Source organism: Peromyscus leucopus, chromosome 5 (genome assembly GCF_004664715.2).
Source record: "Peromyscus leucopus breed LL Stock chromosome 5, UCI_PerLeu_2.1, whole genome shotgun sequence".
NCBI lineage: Eukaryota > Metazoa > Chordata > Mammalia > Rodentia > Cricetidae > Peromyscus > Peromyscus leucopus.
In genome coordinates, this window is record NC_051067.1 from 134,311,460 (window position 1) to 134,328,576 (window position 17,117).

At 41.8% G+C, this 17,117-nt stretch overlaps 1 protein-coding gene across 2 annotated transcripts in view; it reads right to left on the reverse strand.

The window, feature by feature from the left end:
* Positions 1 to 423: 423 nt before the first annotated feature.
* Positions 424 to 17,117, reverse strand: part of Ankrd26 (ankyrin repeat domain 26) — a 46,909-nt gene continuing 30,215 nt past the window's right edge. For both annotated transcript variants that reach the window (XM_037206386.1, XM_037206387.1), the window contains 4 exons: positions 14,835 to 15,057; positions 14,216 to 14,328; positions 7,043 to 7,172; positions 424 to 764 (listed from right to left, as the gene is read on the reverse strand). In XM_037206386.1, coding sequence (XP_037062281.1) covers positions 546 to 764; positions 7,043 to 7,172; positions 14,216 to 14,328; positions 14,835 to 15,057 — 685 coding nt within the window. In that variant the 3' untranslated portion in view covers positions 424 to 545. The remainder of the gene's footprint in view (positions 765 to 7,042; positions 7,173 to 14,215; positions 14,329 to 14,834; positions 15,058 to 17,117) is intronic.

Consider the following 17,117-nt stretch of genomic DNA (forward strand, 5'->3'; position numbering starts at 1 on the left):
CACTCCTGCCGGTACTGAACAAGGAATTAGTCTACTCACTCTGGGATTTCTGCTTTCCCTCTGCTCTGTGTTGGTTCTTCCCCTAGTCCAACAACGCATTCTGCGGGAGAGAGAGACTCTGCACGCTCCCTCTAGTGGTCACAATGGAAATCACAGGAACGTTAAATTAACCGACGCCAGAATGTGTCCCGAGGAGTGTCAGTAGCCTATGAAGGCTTGGGTTATAATCTTCCAAAAACAGTTAAACTTTTGGTGTTTATATTTATGGAAACTCTGAAAAATTAAGCTACAATCATACAACTTACAATAATACAAACTGTCACCTAGAGATTCCCATAAACAATTAAAGATCAAATTGATTACATCAACTGTGAGAATAGCAAAGTAGGAAATGCCATATGCAATGAAAAACGGAGAAATAAAGACTGTTTGGGACTAACATTTTAAAGGAGGCTCATTTATCAACATGTTTTCCAGAATTATACAGTCTACCAATCTCACGAACGGGTTCCCTGAGCATTGTGCTTTCATGGCGAGCCAGGAGCTTATACCCTCAGTTCCAACGGCATGCCATCTATCTGCTCTATCTCTCCTCGATAGAGCTTCTTCCAGACTTCCAGTTCTCTTTTAACCAAGAGCTCTTGGATGTTCTCTTCAGAGATGGCAGCTTCGATATCTTTCATTTCAAGTTCCATCTGAGTTAGGACTGCGACGCTCGGATTCTCTCCAGCATGCACTAAGTTTTCCTTTGCTGCTGCTTCTCCCTAAAACAAATCAAAGTGGTGTGTTATTTGAAATCCGAATCCAATGACCCATTCTGAGTTGAATACTCTAGTTTTGCATCAGTAATTCAGAACAATTGAAGTGCGTGTGTGTGGTGATATTGTATTCCCCAAAATATTGTGCCCTCTAATAAACTTATCTGGGGTCAGAGAACAGAACAGCCACTAGATACAGAGGCCAGGTGGTGGTGGCGGTGGTGGCGGCGGCGGCGGCGGCGGCGGACGCCTTTAATCCCAGCACTCGGGAGGCAGAGGCAGGCAGATCTCTGTGAGTTCGAGGCCAGCCTGCGCTACCAAGTGAGTTCCAGGAAAGGTGCAAAGCTACACAGAGAAACCCTGTCTCAAAAAACCAAAAAGAAGAAGAAAAAGAAAAAGAAGAAGAAGAAGGTATAACAATAAAAGAACTTCTGGAGGTATCACCATCCCTGATTTCAAGCTCTACTACAGAGCTATAGTAATAAAAACCACATGGTATTGGCATAAAAACAGACAGGCAGATCAATGGTATTGAATAGAAGACCTTGACATAAATCCACACACCTATGGACACCTGATTTTCCACAAAGAAGCTGAAAATATACAATGGAAAGAAGAAAGCATCTTCAACAAATGATGCTGGCATAGCTGGATGTCGGCATGTAGAAGACTGCAAATAGATCCATACCTATTATACTGCACAAAACTCAAGTCCAAGTGGATCAAAGGCCTCAATATAAATCCAGATACACTGAACCTAATAGAAGAGAAAGTGAGGAATAATCTCGAACACATAGGCACAGGAGACAACTTCCTGAACAAAACACCAGTAGCACAGACAATAAGACTGACAGTTAATAAATGGGACCTCATGAAATTGAAAAGCTTCTGTAAGGCAAAGGACATCATCAATAGGACAAAACAGCACCTACAGAATGGGAAAAGATTTTTACCAACCCCACATCCAACAGTGCTGATCTCCAAAATATATAAAGAACTCATGAAACTAGATATCAACAAACCAAATAATCCAATTAAAAATGGGGTTCAGATCTAAACAGAGAATTCTCGACATAAGAATCTCAAAGGGCCGAGAAACATTTAAGATGTACAACATTATTAACCATCAAGGAAACGCAAATAAAAAATAGGTGTTTCTTTGGATTTGAGGACCTTGAGATTCCATCTTACACCTGTCAGGATGGATAAGATAAGAAATACAAGTGACAGCTCATGCTGGAGAGGATTTGGAGCAAGCAAAACACTCCTCCATTGCTGGTGGGAGTGCAAATTTCTACAACTACTTTGGAAGCCAGTGTGGCAGTATCTCAGAAAACTGGGAATCAACCTACCACAAGACCCAGCTGTACTGATCTTGGGCATATACCCAAGGATGCTCAATCATACCACAAGAACACTTGCTCAACTATGTTCATAGCAGCTTTATTTGTAGTAGCCAGAACCTGGAAACAACCTAGATGTCCCTCAAGTAAAGAATGGACAAAGAAAATATGGTACATTTACACAATGGAGTATTACTCAGCTGTCAAAAACAAGGATACCAGGGCTGGAGAGATGGCTCAGAGGTTAAGAGCACTGGCTACTCTTCCAGAGGTCCTGAGTTCAATTCCCAGCAACCACATGCTGGCTCACGACCATCTGTAATAAAAGCTGGTGCCCTCTTCTAGCTTGCAGGCATACATGCAAGCAGAACACTGTATACATAATAATAAATGAATAAATTTAAAAAAAACAAGGTTACAAAGAAATTTGAAGGCTAATGCATGGAACTAGAAAACATCATCCTGAGTGAGGTAATCCAGACCCAGAAAGATAAACATGATATGTACTCATTCCTAAGTGGCTATTAGCTATAAAATAAAGAATAACCATGCTACAATCCACAGCCCCAGAGAGGCTAGGTAACAAGTAGGGTTCATGTGGGGACACCCAGATCTCCTTGGAAAGGGGAAATAGAAGAGATTTCATGAGGGGACTGAGGGCAGGTGGGAAAGGGAACATGAGCGATCAGGTTGGGGGGATGAGGGGAGAGAGTACTGAAAGAGACTACTGGAAATGGGGGTCACTTCAGGGTCAGGTAAAAACCTGACACAAGGGAATCTCCCAGGAATCTACAAGGAAGACCCCAGCTTAGACTCCTAGCAATAGCAGACACATAGCCTGAACTGGCCATCTCCTGTGACCAGATGAGTGCCTAGCCCAAGAGGCTTCATCCAGCAACTGATGGAAACAGATGCAGACCCACAGCCAAGCACTAGGTGAATCCTGCAGAAGAGGAAGAGAAAGGATTGTAAGAGCCAGTGGGATCAAGGACACCACAAGAAAACTCACAGAATCAACTAACCTGGGTTCACTGGGGCCCACAGAGACTGAACCAATAACCAAGGAGCCTGCATGGGACTGACCTAGGCACTCTACATGTATGTTACAGTAGTATAACTTGGTCCTCTTGTGGGACGCCTCTCAGTGGGAACAGGGGCTGTCTCCAACTCTTTTACAGGCTTTTGGGACCCTATTCCTCATACTGGATCTCCTTGCCCAGCCTTAATATATGGGGAGGTGTTGAGTCTTTCTGCAACCTGATAAGCCATGTTTTGTTGATACTCATGGGAGACCTGCCCTTTCCTAAACAAAAATGCAGGAGGAGTGGATTGGGGGATGGGAACAGAGGGGAGTAGGAAGAGGGATTGAGAGGGGAAATTATGGATGGGATGTAAAATAAATAAATAAATTTATTTAATAATCCAAAGAAGAGCAAGGTATGAGTGTGGTAGTCCCTAGGCCTAGAAAAAATAGAACTGATAAGGACTTTAAGGTCAGTGGGAAAATGATAATGAAGTCTGGCAGAACCAGGACTCAGCCAAGGGCAGCCAGGAGTGGAACTGGTGTGAGAAGTAAGGAGAAATGAAACATAAAGGTCCCAGCAGACACTGGCTCAAATACTTGCTTCCTGTCCATAACCTCCACACAAGCCAAACCACCACATAATTCGAAAATCAGTGTCTCCAGAAATGACATCAAACCCAGGCTGCTGCTGAGAGTACATGGTGTGAAGACCCACCCATGACCACGACTATGATTACATGCTAAGACTTCGGAAACATGTAAACCAGTACTGTAGTTCATAGATAAACCATAAGGTTACAAAAGTCTTAGAGGCATTCCAAGGTGAGAAGCTTTAACTCAGAGAGATTTGCAAAAGTGGCTTTATAGTGTCATGAATCCCAATAAAAGTCAAGAAGACTCAAGCTCTTAAAAAAAAAAAATTAAGTAACAATGCCACACCAACTCCAGTGTCGTCCGTGTGACATGAACAATTATGTCAATAACAGTGGACGGAGATTCGTGTCCCACGGGACTAAGCTCCCTGGAGGTCCCTGGCAGAGTGCCCGTGTTATGCCTCCCTCTCAAAAAAGATGTGCTTCACAGATCATGAGCTCCCTGGGCTATGGGTTCTGCATTACTGCTTTCCTGATAATGTTCTAATTAATCTATGAAGCACAGCCAAAATTAATGAATGCTTGGCTTGTGAACTATGGAGGAAAGGGGAGGCTGGACATGGGTCTTAATCAGATAAAGCAGAATGAGCTATTTCTTAAAAACCCCAAGCCGCTAGATAAAGAAAGTATAAAGGTTCAGGCACTTCTAGGGAATGAACACTCACCCACTAAAAATCCTTTGGGAATCCCAACTAAGTGATTTATGACAAAAGACGTTATCTCATAGGAGGCAGATGGTGGGCCTTTGCATGGGAAGTTCAGCATGGGAAACTTAAGGACTACAGCAGAACCCCTTCCCCTTACAGGCGTAAAAGTACAAGAGTCCATATTCCAACAGGTAAAAAGGTTTTACATTAAAAGAGATATATGGTAAAAAACTAAAAGAGACTTAGAGAGGGTCTACAACATCCAAATTGGCTAAGTGGGCCATGGGAACCAAAAAAGTAAAAATGTATTATAAACTAGAAAACTGCTGGGATAAGATAAAGGACACAGCTACAACCACAAGAAGTCTACACAAGTCTAGGGACTGTACTAAGTTTAAGAAACACAGACTGCTTTTTGGGTCATAAAGTTCTTGTGGATGAAGGGATATGTCTAGCGCCAATTAATAATTGTGTGCTTGCTGTTTTTTAAAAGATGATGTAATTGAATTATTGCCAAGCTCTTGTTGTTCCTTGTATGACTTGATAGTTTTCTTTTCTGTATATAAACTACTGATTTACAAAAGTAAAATTGCAGCAGATTCAAACCACTTCTGAGTGTGTTGTCTGTCTGTCATTCGCCAAATCCTTGCCTTCCTGACTACCCAAGCCCTGGTTCTCCTACGTCGTGGTACCCCCGATGGGCCAGTCCATGGCATAACAAAATACTGCTCATCCACTTGGATTAATAGCAACCAAAACAGTTTCAATTATACATATATGTATGATTGAACATATACACACATATTTATTAGAGAGTGTGAGAGAGAGAACAGTAAAAGTGAATGAAACACACGTGTATATGGAAAATGGAGAGACATCAGTAAAAGTGAATGAGGCCCCTGGACATTAGAAGTTCTCTGTACTTAGATACAAACATTGGCAATTTCTCTTTTTAGGGGAAAAAGGGAAGGAGGAGGAGGAGGAGGAGAAGAGAAGAAGAAGAAGAAGAAGAAGAAGAAGAAGAAGAAGAAGAAGAAGAAGAAGAAGAAGAAGAAGAAGAAGAAGAAGAAGAAAGTGCCCCGAGGATTCACCAAAGAGCCCTGGAGAATCATCCCCACACTGAGTGCTGATTTCTCATTGAAGTCCCATGTGGATAGTACCTCCTATGTATCTCTCATTTCCATCTGTGAGGTGGGAAGGGTGTGATGGGTTAGCAGAATATAGTGTGGGGGTGATGCCGGCTGATCTCCTGAGCTCTGAAGTCCCCACATAGAGAGAAATTGTTTCAGAGAACAGTACTCTAGTAACCACAGCCTAGGGCCCATAGCCCCTCCCAGTAACCACGGCCCAGGAACCTTAGCCCCTCCCAGTAACCACAGCCCAGGGGCCTTAGCCCCTCCCAGTAACCACAGCCCAGGGGCTTAGACCACCCTCCTGGACCTGATAATACTGATAGGACCTTGTGCTTCGAGTTTTCATGAAGTCGCGACAACTCAACAGTGGCAGGTACTGAAACTGTCAAGTGGGAGATGTAAGCCACTGCAGACAAAGAGCAGAGCACACTGGCTTTGAACAGGCCATCCTTTCGCGGTCATTCCACAGAGAATAGAGAACGATTAGAGGATTTCATGCAAGTTTCAACATTAATTAGGAAACAGTCTCAGAATGCTGCCCTGGGACCCCACCCTACCCTGTGAGGACACGAAGCCACAGAGCTAGGCCAGGCGTTAACAGTGTGGGGGAGGGGAGAGGTTCCAGCTGCCACCCCACATGGCCTTCCAGCCCAGGTGTTCCTGTGCTGGAGTTCTGGCTGCCTCCCTAGGCAAAGAGGAGCCCTCGGATAACAGCAACATCTCCAGCAACCAGAGATAGCCCCAGCACCCTAGGCACCACACTGTTCCAACGTCAGCTGAGAGGCGCAGAGACAGCGCTCCAGAGTTTCCCAAACCACAGATTCAGAAAGGAAATAAATGTCTGAAGCCACCAAATTGAGTAGTTTAAAAGGAAAACGGAAAAGATTGGTTTGAAAAAGACGCAGTAAGAGAGTGACTTCCACTATAAGAAACACTAACTTATTATATAATTCCTGTCTCAGAAAAACACTGAGACAGCCCTGATTAAACATCATCAAACGATGCTGATGAGAAGCGCAGACTCCAGGAAATCTACGAATACTCAGAAAATTTTGAACAACACCTGTCCTCTGTAAATTCTTACAATGAGACCAGTGTGTCTCCAGAATTTCCCCTCAAATTAGAGAATATGGAAGATGAAGATTGTTTAATTACGCATGCACTAACAGCTATTAATTCTGTAATCTAAGTGCTTACATTTCACGGCATGTTAACTATGACCCCAAAAAGCTGTTACCAGAAAGCTTGACTTCCTACTTGTGAATCTTAACAATATCGTGGTGTGCTGTTTAGCTCTATCCAGAAGCCAGTTTTAAGACAAGAAAACCAATACTGTGCCTTTCTAATAAAAAAGAAAAAGATGTGTTTCCCTGATATCATGTATGTAATATTATAGCTCAGTTTTCATTGCCTGTTACAAGTTTTCAGACATTTATTTTTCCCAAGGTTAAGTGATTTTGATCCCACAACTGGTTACAGATTACCTCGAGTCTTAGCCCGCCAACTGGACTATTCATTTCAGCTTGACTGGCTTTTGAAACTTCACGAAAGCTATGTCTTCTGCTGTCACACCTGTGTCCTTCCTTTGGGAGCATATTCAAGATCTTCTTTATTCTGTAAGACAGCAAAGGAAGAAAGTTTTTAATGAGTAAAAACCTAGTAATTGTTTAAATATTATACCCTATTATATATATGTGTGTCTATAAATCACAATCCTGTCTCAAAGAAACTTTATTTGAAACCATTTGGATTACATTATAATCTTATTGATGTCTTAGTTAGGTTGCTACTGTATGATGACACACTATGACCAAAAGCAACTTCGGGAGGAAAGGATTTATTTTGCATGTGTATCTTGGGAAGCCAGGAAGCCAAGACAGAAATTCAAACAAGGCAGGAGCCTGGAGGCAGGAGCTGATGAGGGGCCATGGAGGAATGCTGTTTACTGGCTTGTTCTTCCTGGCTTGTTCAGCCTGCATTCTTATAGAATCTGGGACCATCAGCCCAGGGGTGGCACTGCCCACAGTGGGCTGGCCATAAGTCACTAATTTAAGAAAATGCCTGACAGGCTTGCCTGCCATGGCTGGATCTCATGGAGGCAGTTTTAAGTTGAGGTTCCCTCCGCTTAGTTTGTGCCCAGCTGACAGAAGACTAGCCAGGACAATTGATATGTATGGTTAATGTTATAACTACATACAGAATTTTAAAGAATGACTATCCATTTCAGTGGATGACATAGAACATTAACTATTAGCTAGAACCCAGAAGTCAGTAGCCAAGATGAAGAAGATAAGTATACTTCTATATAATGTTTTCACAATATATATAAAAACATGTTTTGGTAATTATAGAATATGGTCTATAAGAAGAAAAAAAGGTACACACAAGAAAGCATCAGGGAGGCTGGGAGATGTAGAACAGCGCTAGAGGCCATGTTTCTAAGCCACATTCTGAGCACAGTCCCAGCCGAAAACACAAGAACATTCGTGGTTGAAAATAAACAGAAAAGGTCCTTGAAATCTCCACAGAGAGGGGAAGTAAGACAGAAAAAGCTTGGAAGGGAGGAAGTAGTCCACAGAGAAAGAATGAATAAAGAATCGTGACTTTTTTTAAACTACATAGCTTTGCTAACACAATATTGACTAAACACATGAAATAAAAACCATGTACAGAAATAGTTAGGTGGGAGGAGAATCTTAATTCACTCAGCAAACAAACTCAGCTACCCAGAGAGTACGTATAAAGGCAGCCATGTGTGGGGCAGCAGAGAGCCCAGAAAACACTTCGGTTTTGGTCTGGTAGGGGAAGCGTGAGACTGTGTCATTCTTTGTGTTCAGGTCATACATGAGCTTTTGTACATATGGCCCCATACACAGTTCAGCCTTCTGTGTCTACAAGCTCTCTGACTGAGGTCAAATGCAGACTGAAAATACTTGAGAGAAACACATCTGAACCAACATCTACACCCCTTTCTTCTAATTCTCTACACAACACAGAATTACGGTTAAGTGTCTTTTTTAGAAAAATAAATTTGAAGATTCTTTAGAAGTTTTTTAATATTGTATTTATTGTTGGAGGACACACATGTGTGGAGGTCAGAGGATAACTTTCTGGACTCAATTCTCTCTTTTCCTAGTGGCTTCTGGGGATAGAACTTAGCTCCTCTAGCTCCCACATTGACAGGTAAGCCATCCCCAGACCATCACCTCAGGCCCACACTCACACCCAACCAACAAATACGGATATAGAGTACCATCCCCAAAGAAGAAACTTAGAAAAATCCAAGACACATCTGTTCCACATGTTGCCAATCCTGTAATAATGGACTCCAATGAGAACAGCCTGGAAGAACTTTCAGATAAAAGAATTATTATAACAATGTCCAAACAACTCAAGGAAGATATGAACACACTCCAAGAAATAAAAGCAAAGAAATGAATGAAATGCAGATGCCAAGCCAAACATAAAATAGAATTAAGCAAAGAGAACTGCTGGAGGACCCAAACTAAAATGACACTGGAAAAGAAAAACTCAATAAGCCAAATAAGAGTTCAATGGAAAGCCTCACCAGCAAAATGGAACCTGTAGAAAACGGGAAAGCAGTGGGAAGAGAAGGTTAAAAACAAAAAACAAAACAAAACAAAAAAACAACTAGAGCACTCAATAAATGTAATTCTCCACACACATGGACTCATGGACAGAAATCACATGATCATGTCAATGGATGCTGAAGAGAGTCTTTGACAAAATACAACATCCCTTCATGATACCCTGGAAAGAATGGGGATGGGGAAAACATGCCAACATAATAAAGGTTAAGTATGGCAAACCAATAGCCACAATCCTAGGGAGTGGAGAAAAACTTGAAACACTCCCACAGAACAAGACAAGGCTGTGGGTTCAACAGTGCCTGGAATCTTAGCTCGAGCAACAGGACAAGAGAAAGAAATAAGAGGGACACACATAAGAAAGGAAGCTGTCAAAGTATTCCTGTTTGCAGATGACATAATTCTTCTACATATGACAGACCCCAAAGACCCCACCAGGAAACTCCTAGAGCTAGTGAACATTTTCAGCATTGTGGCAGGTTACAAAATTAACATCCCGAGACTGGAGAGATGGTCCAGTGGTTGAGAGGACTCCCTGCCTTCTAAAGGACCTGGGTTCAATTCTCAGTACCCACATGGAGCTCACAACTGTCTATAATTCCAGTCCCAGGGAATCCAATGCCCTCTTCTGGCCTCCAAGGGCAGCAGGCACCCATGTGATACACAGGTATACAAGCAGAGAGAGGAGAAAGTGGAAGAATACTCTTGAAGTCATTGGAACAGGGAAGCACTTTCTGAACAGGACTCCAATAGTGCATGTGGTGATATTTTATTTGTGCCTTAATAAATAAAGCTTGCCTGGCGATCAGAGGAATAGGAATGGCCATTATAGTAAACAAAGAAGTCAGGCAATGGTAGCACATGCCTTTAATCCTATCACTTGGCAGGCAGGAATCTGTCTGGATCTCTGTAAATTCAAGGCCACACTGGAAACAGAGCCAGGTGTGGTGGCACATGCCTTAAGTTCCAACACTAGTTAACCATGGAGGTCTGGAGGTCTGCACAGACAGGAAGTGACAGAGCTGGGCAGGAAGAGGAAGTGATGTAGCTGGACAGAGAGAGCAAATCAGATGGCAGAACAGCAAGGCATATAGGCGTGGGTAGACAGGAAGTAACTCACATTTGGAAGCTGCTGAGTTGGTGAGGTAAGGTTGGCTGGTGGCTTTCCCTATTTCCCTGATCTCTCTCAGGCTTTCACCCCTACATCTGGTTCCATGTTTTTCATTTAATAAGACCATTTAGGAATTCATCTACAAGTGCAGGCATTCAGATCAACAATTAATTAATGGAACCCTGTGAAACTAAAAACTCCTGTATAGCAAAGAACACTATCAGCCAAGTGAAGAGGCAGCCTACAGTGTGGGAAAACTATTTATCAGCTATGCAGAATATACAAAGAGCATTAAAAAAAACTGAACACACACACACATACAAAAAAAACTCTTGAACACCTAGAAAACAAACAACCCAATCAAAAACAGCATGAAACCATCAACAACAGAAAGCTATGCAAACAATTGAGCTAGGGCGCCAAGTCAGTGAGAATGAAAGACTCTGGGGACATTTGAAGTTGAACTAAATGCATTTTGCATTATGATATGGCTATAAGTCTATGAGGGTCAGGGAGAAGAATGGGGTAGCCTGAATGAGAGTGGCCCCCATAGGCTCATATATTTGAATGTCTAGTCATCAGGGAGTAGCACTATTTGAGAAGGATTAGTAGGTGTGGCAATTTGGAAGAAATATTTCACTTGGGGTTGGCTTTGGGGTTTTAAAAGCCCATGCCAGGTCCAGTCTCTCTCTCCTCTCCTCTCCTCTCCTCTCCTCTCCTCTCCTCTCCTCTCCTCTCCTCTCCTCTCCTCTCCTCTCCTCTTCCTCTCTCTCTCTCTCTCTCTCTCTCTCTCTCTCTCTCTCTCTCTCTCTCCCTCCCTCCCTCTCTGTCTCCACCTCCTCTGTCTCTCTCTCTCCTTGCCTCTGCCCCACCCCCAGCCTGCAGATCCTAGATGTGGTTCTCACCTAGTACTCCAGCACAAAGCATGCCACCATGCTCCCTGCCGTAATGATAATGGACTACGCAGCTGAAAAGTAAGCAAGCCCCTAATTAAATGTTTTTCTTTATAAGGGTTGCCTTGGTCATGGTATCTCTTCACAGAGATAGAACAGCAACTAAGATATAGAATGAACACAGAGATTTCAAAGAAGAAACACAAATGCCTGAGAAACAGACTTTACATGTTAAGTATCCTCAGCTATGAGGAAAATGAACATTAAAACTAATGTGAGATTTCATCTTACCCAAGTCAGAAAGGCTAAGTTTTTGTTTTTGTTTTTGTTTTAAAAAAAAAAACAGAAGAGAAAAATAATAAATGCTGGCATGAATGTGGGGAAAGAAACAGTCACTTACTGCTGGTGAAAGTGTAAACTTGTATAGCTACTATGGAAATCAAGGTGGATATTCTTCAAAATGCTAGAAATGATCCTGAGCATAGTCCCAAAAGACCCTATATCCTAGTACAGAGATAAATGCCCATCCATGTTCATTTCCACTCCATGTACAACAGCTAGAACATGGAAAAGGCCTAGATGCCCATCAACTCATGAGTGGATAATGAAAACCTGGTCCCTACACACAATGGAATTTTATTCAGCTACAAAGAAAAATTAAAAGTTTGGGGAAATGGATGGAATTGGAAATAATCATTCTGAATGAGGTGACCCAGACCGAGAAAGACCAATGCTGCATGTTCTGTCGTATACATGGATGCTAGCTTTGACTCTATAGATACATGTGTTTAAATTGGGAGTACCCACAGAAGGCAGGAAAGTAGTCAAGGGCTGTGGGTTTGTGCATCTCAAGGGAAGAGGAATAGCATGCATATACTATGAAGCAGAGAAAGGGGTAATGGAATAGGAAAGTTAAATGGAGTTGGGGATGGGAGGGCAGGGTAGAGGAGGGAATGCTGGGGTGAGGGATAACTAAACTATAGGCCCTTGAAAATGACAAATGAAAATCTGCCACCATAGAAACTTCATAAAATCTAGGCATATACATATATATATAAGTAATTTAAATGGAGTTACACTGTAAAGAGGAAACAATGCCCCTCTCAGATACCATAGACTATCTATAGAATAAAACCCACTGCCAGGTATGTGTTACCTCTTTTTGAAATGTTGATCAGTGGGGTGCCATAGACTTCTTCCAAACACTACAGATGATTGCCATTTTTCTAAGTTATTCTCTGGAATCTGATAGAAAGACCCAATGCTGGAGATACCACCTACTTGTTTCATGGTTCATGGAGAAATCCACCTGAAGGAGTCTATGCGTGCTACCAGGAGTAATCAACAGTCTTACCCAGCTGTGACTCCTGAGAGCTACAGTAATGACAGGTCATGAAACGTCCACTGGTGCAACAGTTAAATCCTACACCACAAGACTGAGCTCATGTCCACTCTTGTTAACTGGTCCCAAATCTACACCTGGCTAGGTCCTAGGCCCGAAGGGAAACCTTAGTACTATTAATGTGCTAAATGGACATAGTAACACAATTCCCTCCACATTCTTATCTTCATCCCCAGAGATGAATGCGTCTCTCAACCCCCATCAGAGAAACTTCTTTTGCAGTAGATGGTGATGAATACAGTGACTACACTGGCCAAGATGCAAAGCATAAGAGACTGTGAGCGCTCAGCTCTAACTGAGACATATATGCCACATTCTCTCCTTTCCAAGTCTTGGGGACCATTGTGGGAGAGAAAGAGGAAAGACTGCAAGAGCCATAGTAGTGGACATCTGCATGCAGCAAAGCAGGCTCGTCTGGACACAACAGGACTGCTGCACACATGAACTCAGAGCAGCAGTGACGACATGCACAAGACCTGCACACGATCAAGCCAAAGTCCCAGCCAGAACGGGAGAAGGGGCTGTCCTAGGTAGTGTTTCTCTCATCGTGATGAAACACCATGACCAAAAAGCAAGTTGGAGAGGAGAGCGTTTATTCAGCTTACACTTCCACATCGCAGTCCATCATAGAAGGAAGCCAGGATAGGAACAGGGCAGGAACCTGGAGGCAGGAGCTGACGAGGAGGCCATGAAGGGGTGCTGATTATTGGTTTGCTCCCCATGGCTTGCTCGGCCTGCTTTCTTACTCAGCCCAAGACCACCAGCCAAGGTGTGGCCCCACTCACAAGGGCTAGGCCCTCCCTTATCAATCACTAATTAAGAAAATGTCCTGCACGTTGGCCTACAGCCTGATCTTCTGGAGGCATTTTCTATTCTCAGATGACTTTAGCTTGTGTCAAACTGACATGAAACTCTCCAGCATGGGGGCTCACAGACTTCCACCCTTAGATGAGGAGCTATTGGCAATTAATGACTGCTGGGGGAAGGAGAATCAGTTTTCTTTGGGGATGCAGTCATTGAAAGGCTAGCCATACTCCAGAAGATGGTCGTACATCCATTCCCATACAAGCATCGCTAAGAGACTTGACATTTCTTTAAAAAAAAAAAAAAAAAAAAAAAAGTACATGAAGTGTAGAGGAAGATGTGATGGAGGCGGCACAGGGAGATGATGGAGGGAGGGATATGGAGGTGGATCTGATCAAAACATACGTGTATATATGATACCTTCAACAATAAAATAATTTTAATAATAAAAATCTTTTTGTGTGATATAATTGTAGTATATGTTCCCTCTTTTTGTACTAATTATCTATAATGAAAATCCATGTGAAACAAAGTTGACCCTCTTTTCTTTTGAATCAAATTGTTATTAGCATAAAATAAAGGAAATGGATGATAAAATCTGCAGAATAAAAATTCAAGGTAGATGAAGAAGAGTGCAGTTGGCATTATTCTTACTGTTTTTTAAAATCATTAAAGTGTAAATGTAATATTTTGAATTTCAAAAAGGCTTAGGATGCACCATGGGTACCTGAAGTCCATGGTACAGTGCTGTACTTTCAGTATGATTTTGCGGAGAGGTTTTCATGCAATTATAGTCAGGTCAAACAATGGTTGAAGAGACTTGAAATGCTAAAGCTTACTCAGTTAGCTCTTTCTCTAACACTGTAGTCCTCCTTGCTTCTCGGCGCAAAGCACAGAGCAGAGAATGTACTGAGCTGATCAGTTTTCTCCTTGCTTTCTCCTGATCCTCAGACTTTGGAAAGAAATTAGTAGAAAGGTTATTTTTTTAAATAAGAAGACTTTCACATCTTTGTTAAAACATAGCAGGACATCTGTAACCCCACTCACATGCATTTCTAACTCCTACTGTTAAGGGTAAAGTTTAAGAAAGCCAATCTGTGTCCATATGTTTACAAGTATTAACACAAATGATGAGCAGTATCTGCTGAAAATGAGAGCTTGGGGTAAGTTTTTGTTTGTTTGTTTGTTTGACTTTTATTCTTCAATCATACATTATATCCCAACTGCAGTTTCCACTCCCTCCATTCCTTCCAGCCCCTCCCCCACCTCTTCTCTCCCCACAGATCAACTCCTCCTCTGAATTTTTTAATTATAAATTTTCTCTTTTCCTTATGCACATTATTGTGACCTTGTCTTGCTAAGCAGAAGTCAACTAAATAACTCAGTAGTTCACCCAAATTAAGCACTAAGTGATGCCAGGAAGTTAAAAGCCAAAGAAAGAATGATTACTCAACTCACCAAGCTGGGATTTTCCATGAATTCACAGCTGCCTTCTGGGCTTTGAGAGGTGTGGGGCACACTTCCTTGTGACTCCATGCTGCTGCTGGTTAGATTTGCACCAGCAGCAAATCTAACTTGAGGACACTTGGGGTGAGGTCCTACAAGAGTCACCATTGCAGAGGTGTTTTGCCTCATCTCTTCCTCAAGATTTGCTCTCAACCCCTTTGGACACTTGCAAGTCCTGCACAGATTGGAAAATGTAAACACTGAATGTGTCTCATGCTCCCCCAAATGACTGCAGGGTTCTTACACAGCTTGCTTCTTAGAGAACGGTGACATCAGAGTAGAATGGTACATTAACACTGAAACTGAGACAGGACACCGACTGCATACAATTATTAGCTTAGGATTGTTCTCAAGAACCACAGCTACGCACAGAAGCATATTGCTGTAACCTTAGCACTTAGGAAGTGGATACAAGAGGACTGAGTTTAGGGCAAGACTGGACTATGTACTGAGTTCCAGGCCAGCCTCATCTACAGAGTGAGACCTTGTCTCAAAAGACAACAAGCAAACAAAACACAGTATGTCTATTTCTAGGGACATGCTGAACCAACTAGTGAATCAAACGGTATAGGATGAAGAAAAATCACCATCAATGATACATAGCTTAACAGTTAAAATTGTTTTAATGCGCCTCTGAAGATTTATATTTCTAAGGGTAACTCTGCAAGATAATGGCATACTTGATAATTATTACCACTGCATATGAACATATTTAAATATCATGCTGTACTTCTAAAATACATACAACTAATAAAAGTTAAGAATCCTTGGGGCAGGTGTGGTGGCACAACACCTTTAATCCCAGCACTTGGAAGGAAGAGGCAAGAGAATCTCTGTGAGTTCTAAGCCAGCCTGGTCTACAAAGAGAGTTCCAGAACAGCCAAGGCTGTTACACAAAAAACTTTCTTTCAAAAAAAAAAAGGGAGGGGGGAGTATGTCCATTAGACATATCATCCATACAAAAAGTGAATCAAGAAACAGAAATTAAATGATATCATAGGTGAAATGGACCTAGGAGATATTTATAGCACATTCCACCCAAACACCAAATTATAGATATTTTTCTTAGTAGCTCATGGAACTTCCTCTAAAATAAGTCATATATTAAGACATAAAACAAGTCTCAACAAATACAGGAAAACTGAAACAATGTCTCACTTTCTACCTGATCATGATGACATAGAGCTGTAAATCAATAGCTGGGAAAACTACAGAAAATATACAAACTCATGTAGCAACACACTACTGAATTATGAGTGAGTCTTTGAAGAAAGTGAGAAGAAAAAAATTTAAAGCCTAGAATTAAATGAAAATGAAAACAGTGTACCTGGACCTGTGGAACACAATGAAGGCAGTCTTCTTAAGAAGGACGCTTACAAATCTAAGTGCCTACATTTCAAAAATCAGAGATCTTAATAGACAAACAAGAGACAAACATTAAGGAACTGGAAAAAGCATAAACCAATCCCCAGAGAATCAGACTGATGGAAATAACCAAGATCAGGACAGAAAATAATGAAGTCGAAATGAACCAAAAACAATAAAGAGAATCAATGAAACAAAGACCTGGGTCTGTGAAAAGATAAACAAAATTAATAAATCTTTAACCAATTTAACCAAAATATACAAAGAAGATTCAATATAATATAATTAAGAGTGAAAAGGGAGAGATTGCAATAGACACAGAGGAAATTCAGAGGATCATGAGAATGTAGTTTAAAATTTTTGTAGCCCACTGAATTGGAAAAATCTGGAAGAATTGAGTGAATTTCTAGATGTATTTGACCTACCACAATTAAACCAGGATAAAGCAAATAATTTAAAAAGATCCAAAGCTACAAATGAGATAGAAGCAGTAATTAAAAATCTCCCATGCAGATAATCCTGGGAAGGGGAAATGGATGAGATCTTCATGAGTATACTGGGGGTAGGGGATGGGGGATGAGAACATAAGGGAATGGGATGGTCGAGCTGGAACAGGGATGTAGTGGGAGAGCAATGAAAGAGATACCTTGATAGAGGGAGACATTGTGAGGCTAGGGAAAAACAGGGTGCCAGGGAAGTTCCCAGGAATCCACAAGGATGACCCCAGTTTAGACTACTAGCAATAGTGGAGAGGGTGCCTGAGCTGGCTTACCCCAGTAATCAGATCAGTGAATAACTGTGGGAGCCTATCTGGGAGATCAGCTCCCACATTTTACCCCAGGGTACTCGAGAAATGAGAGATAAGAGATT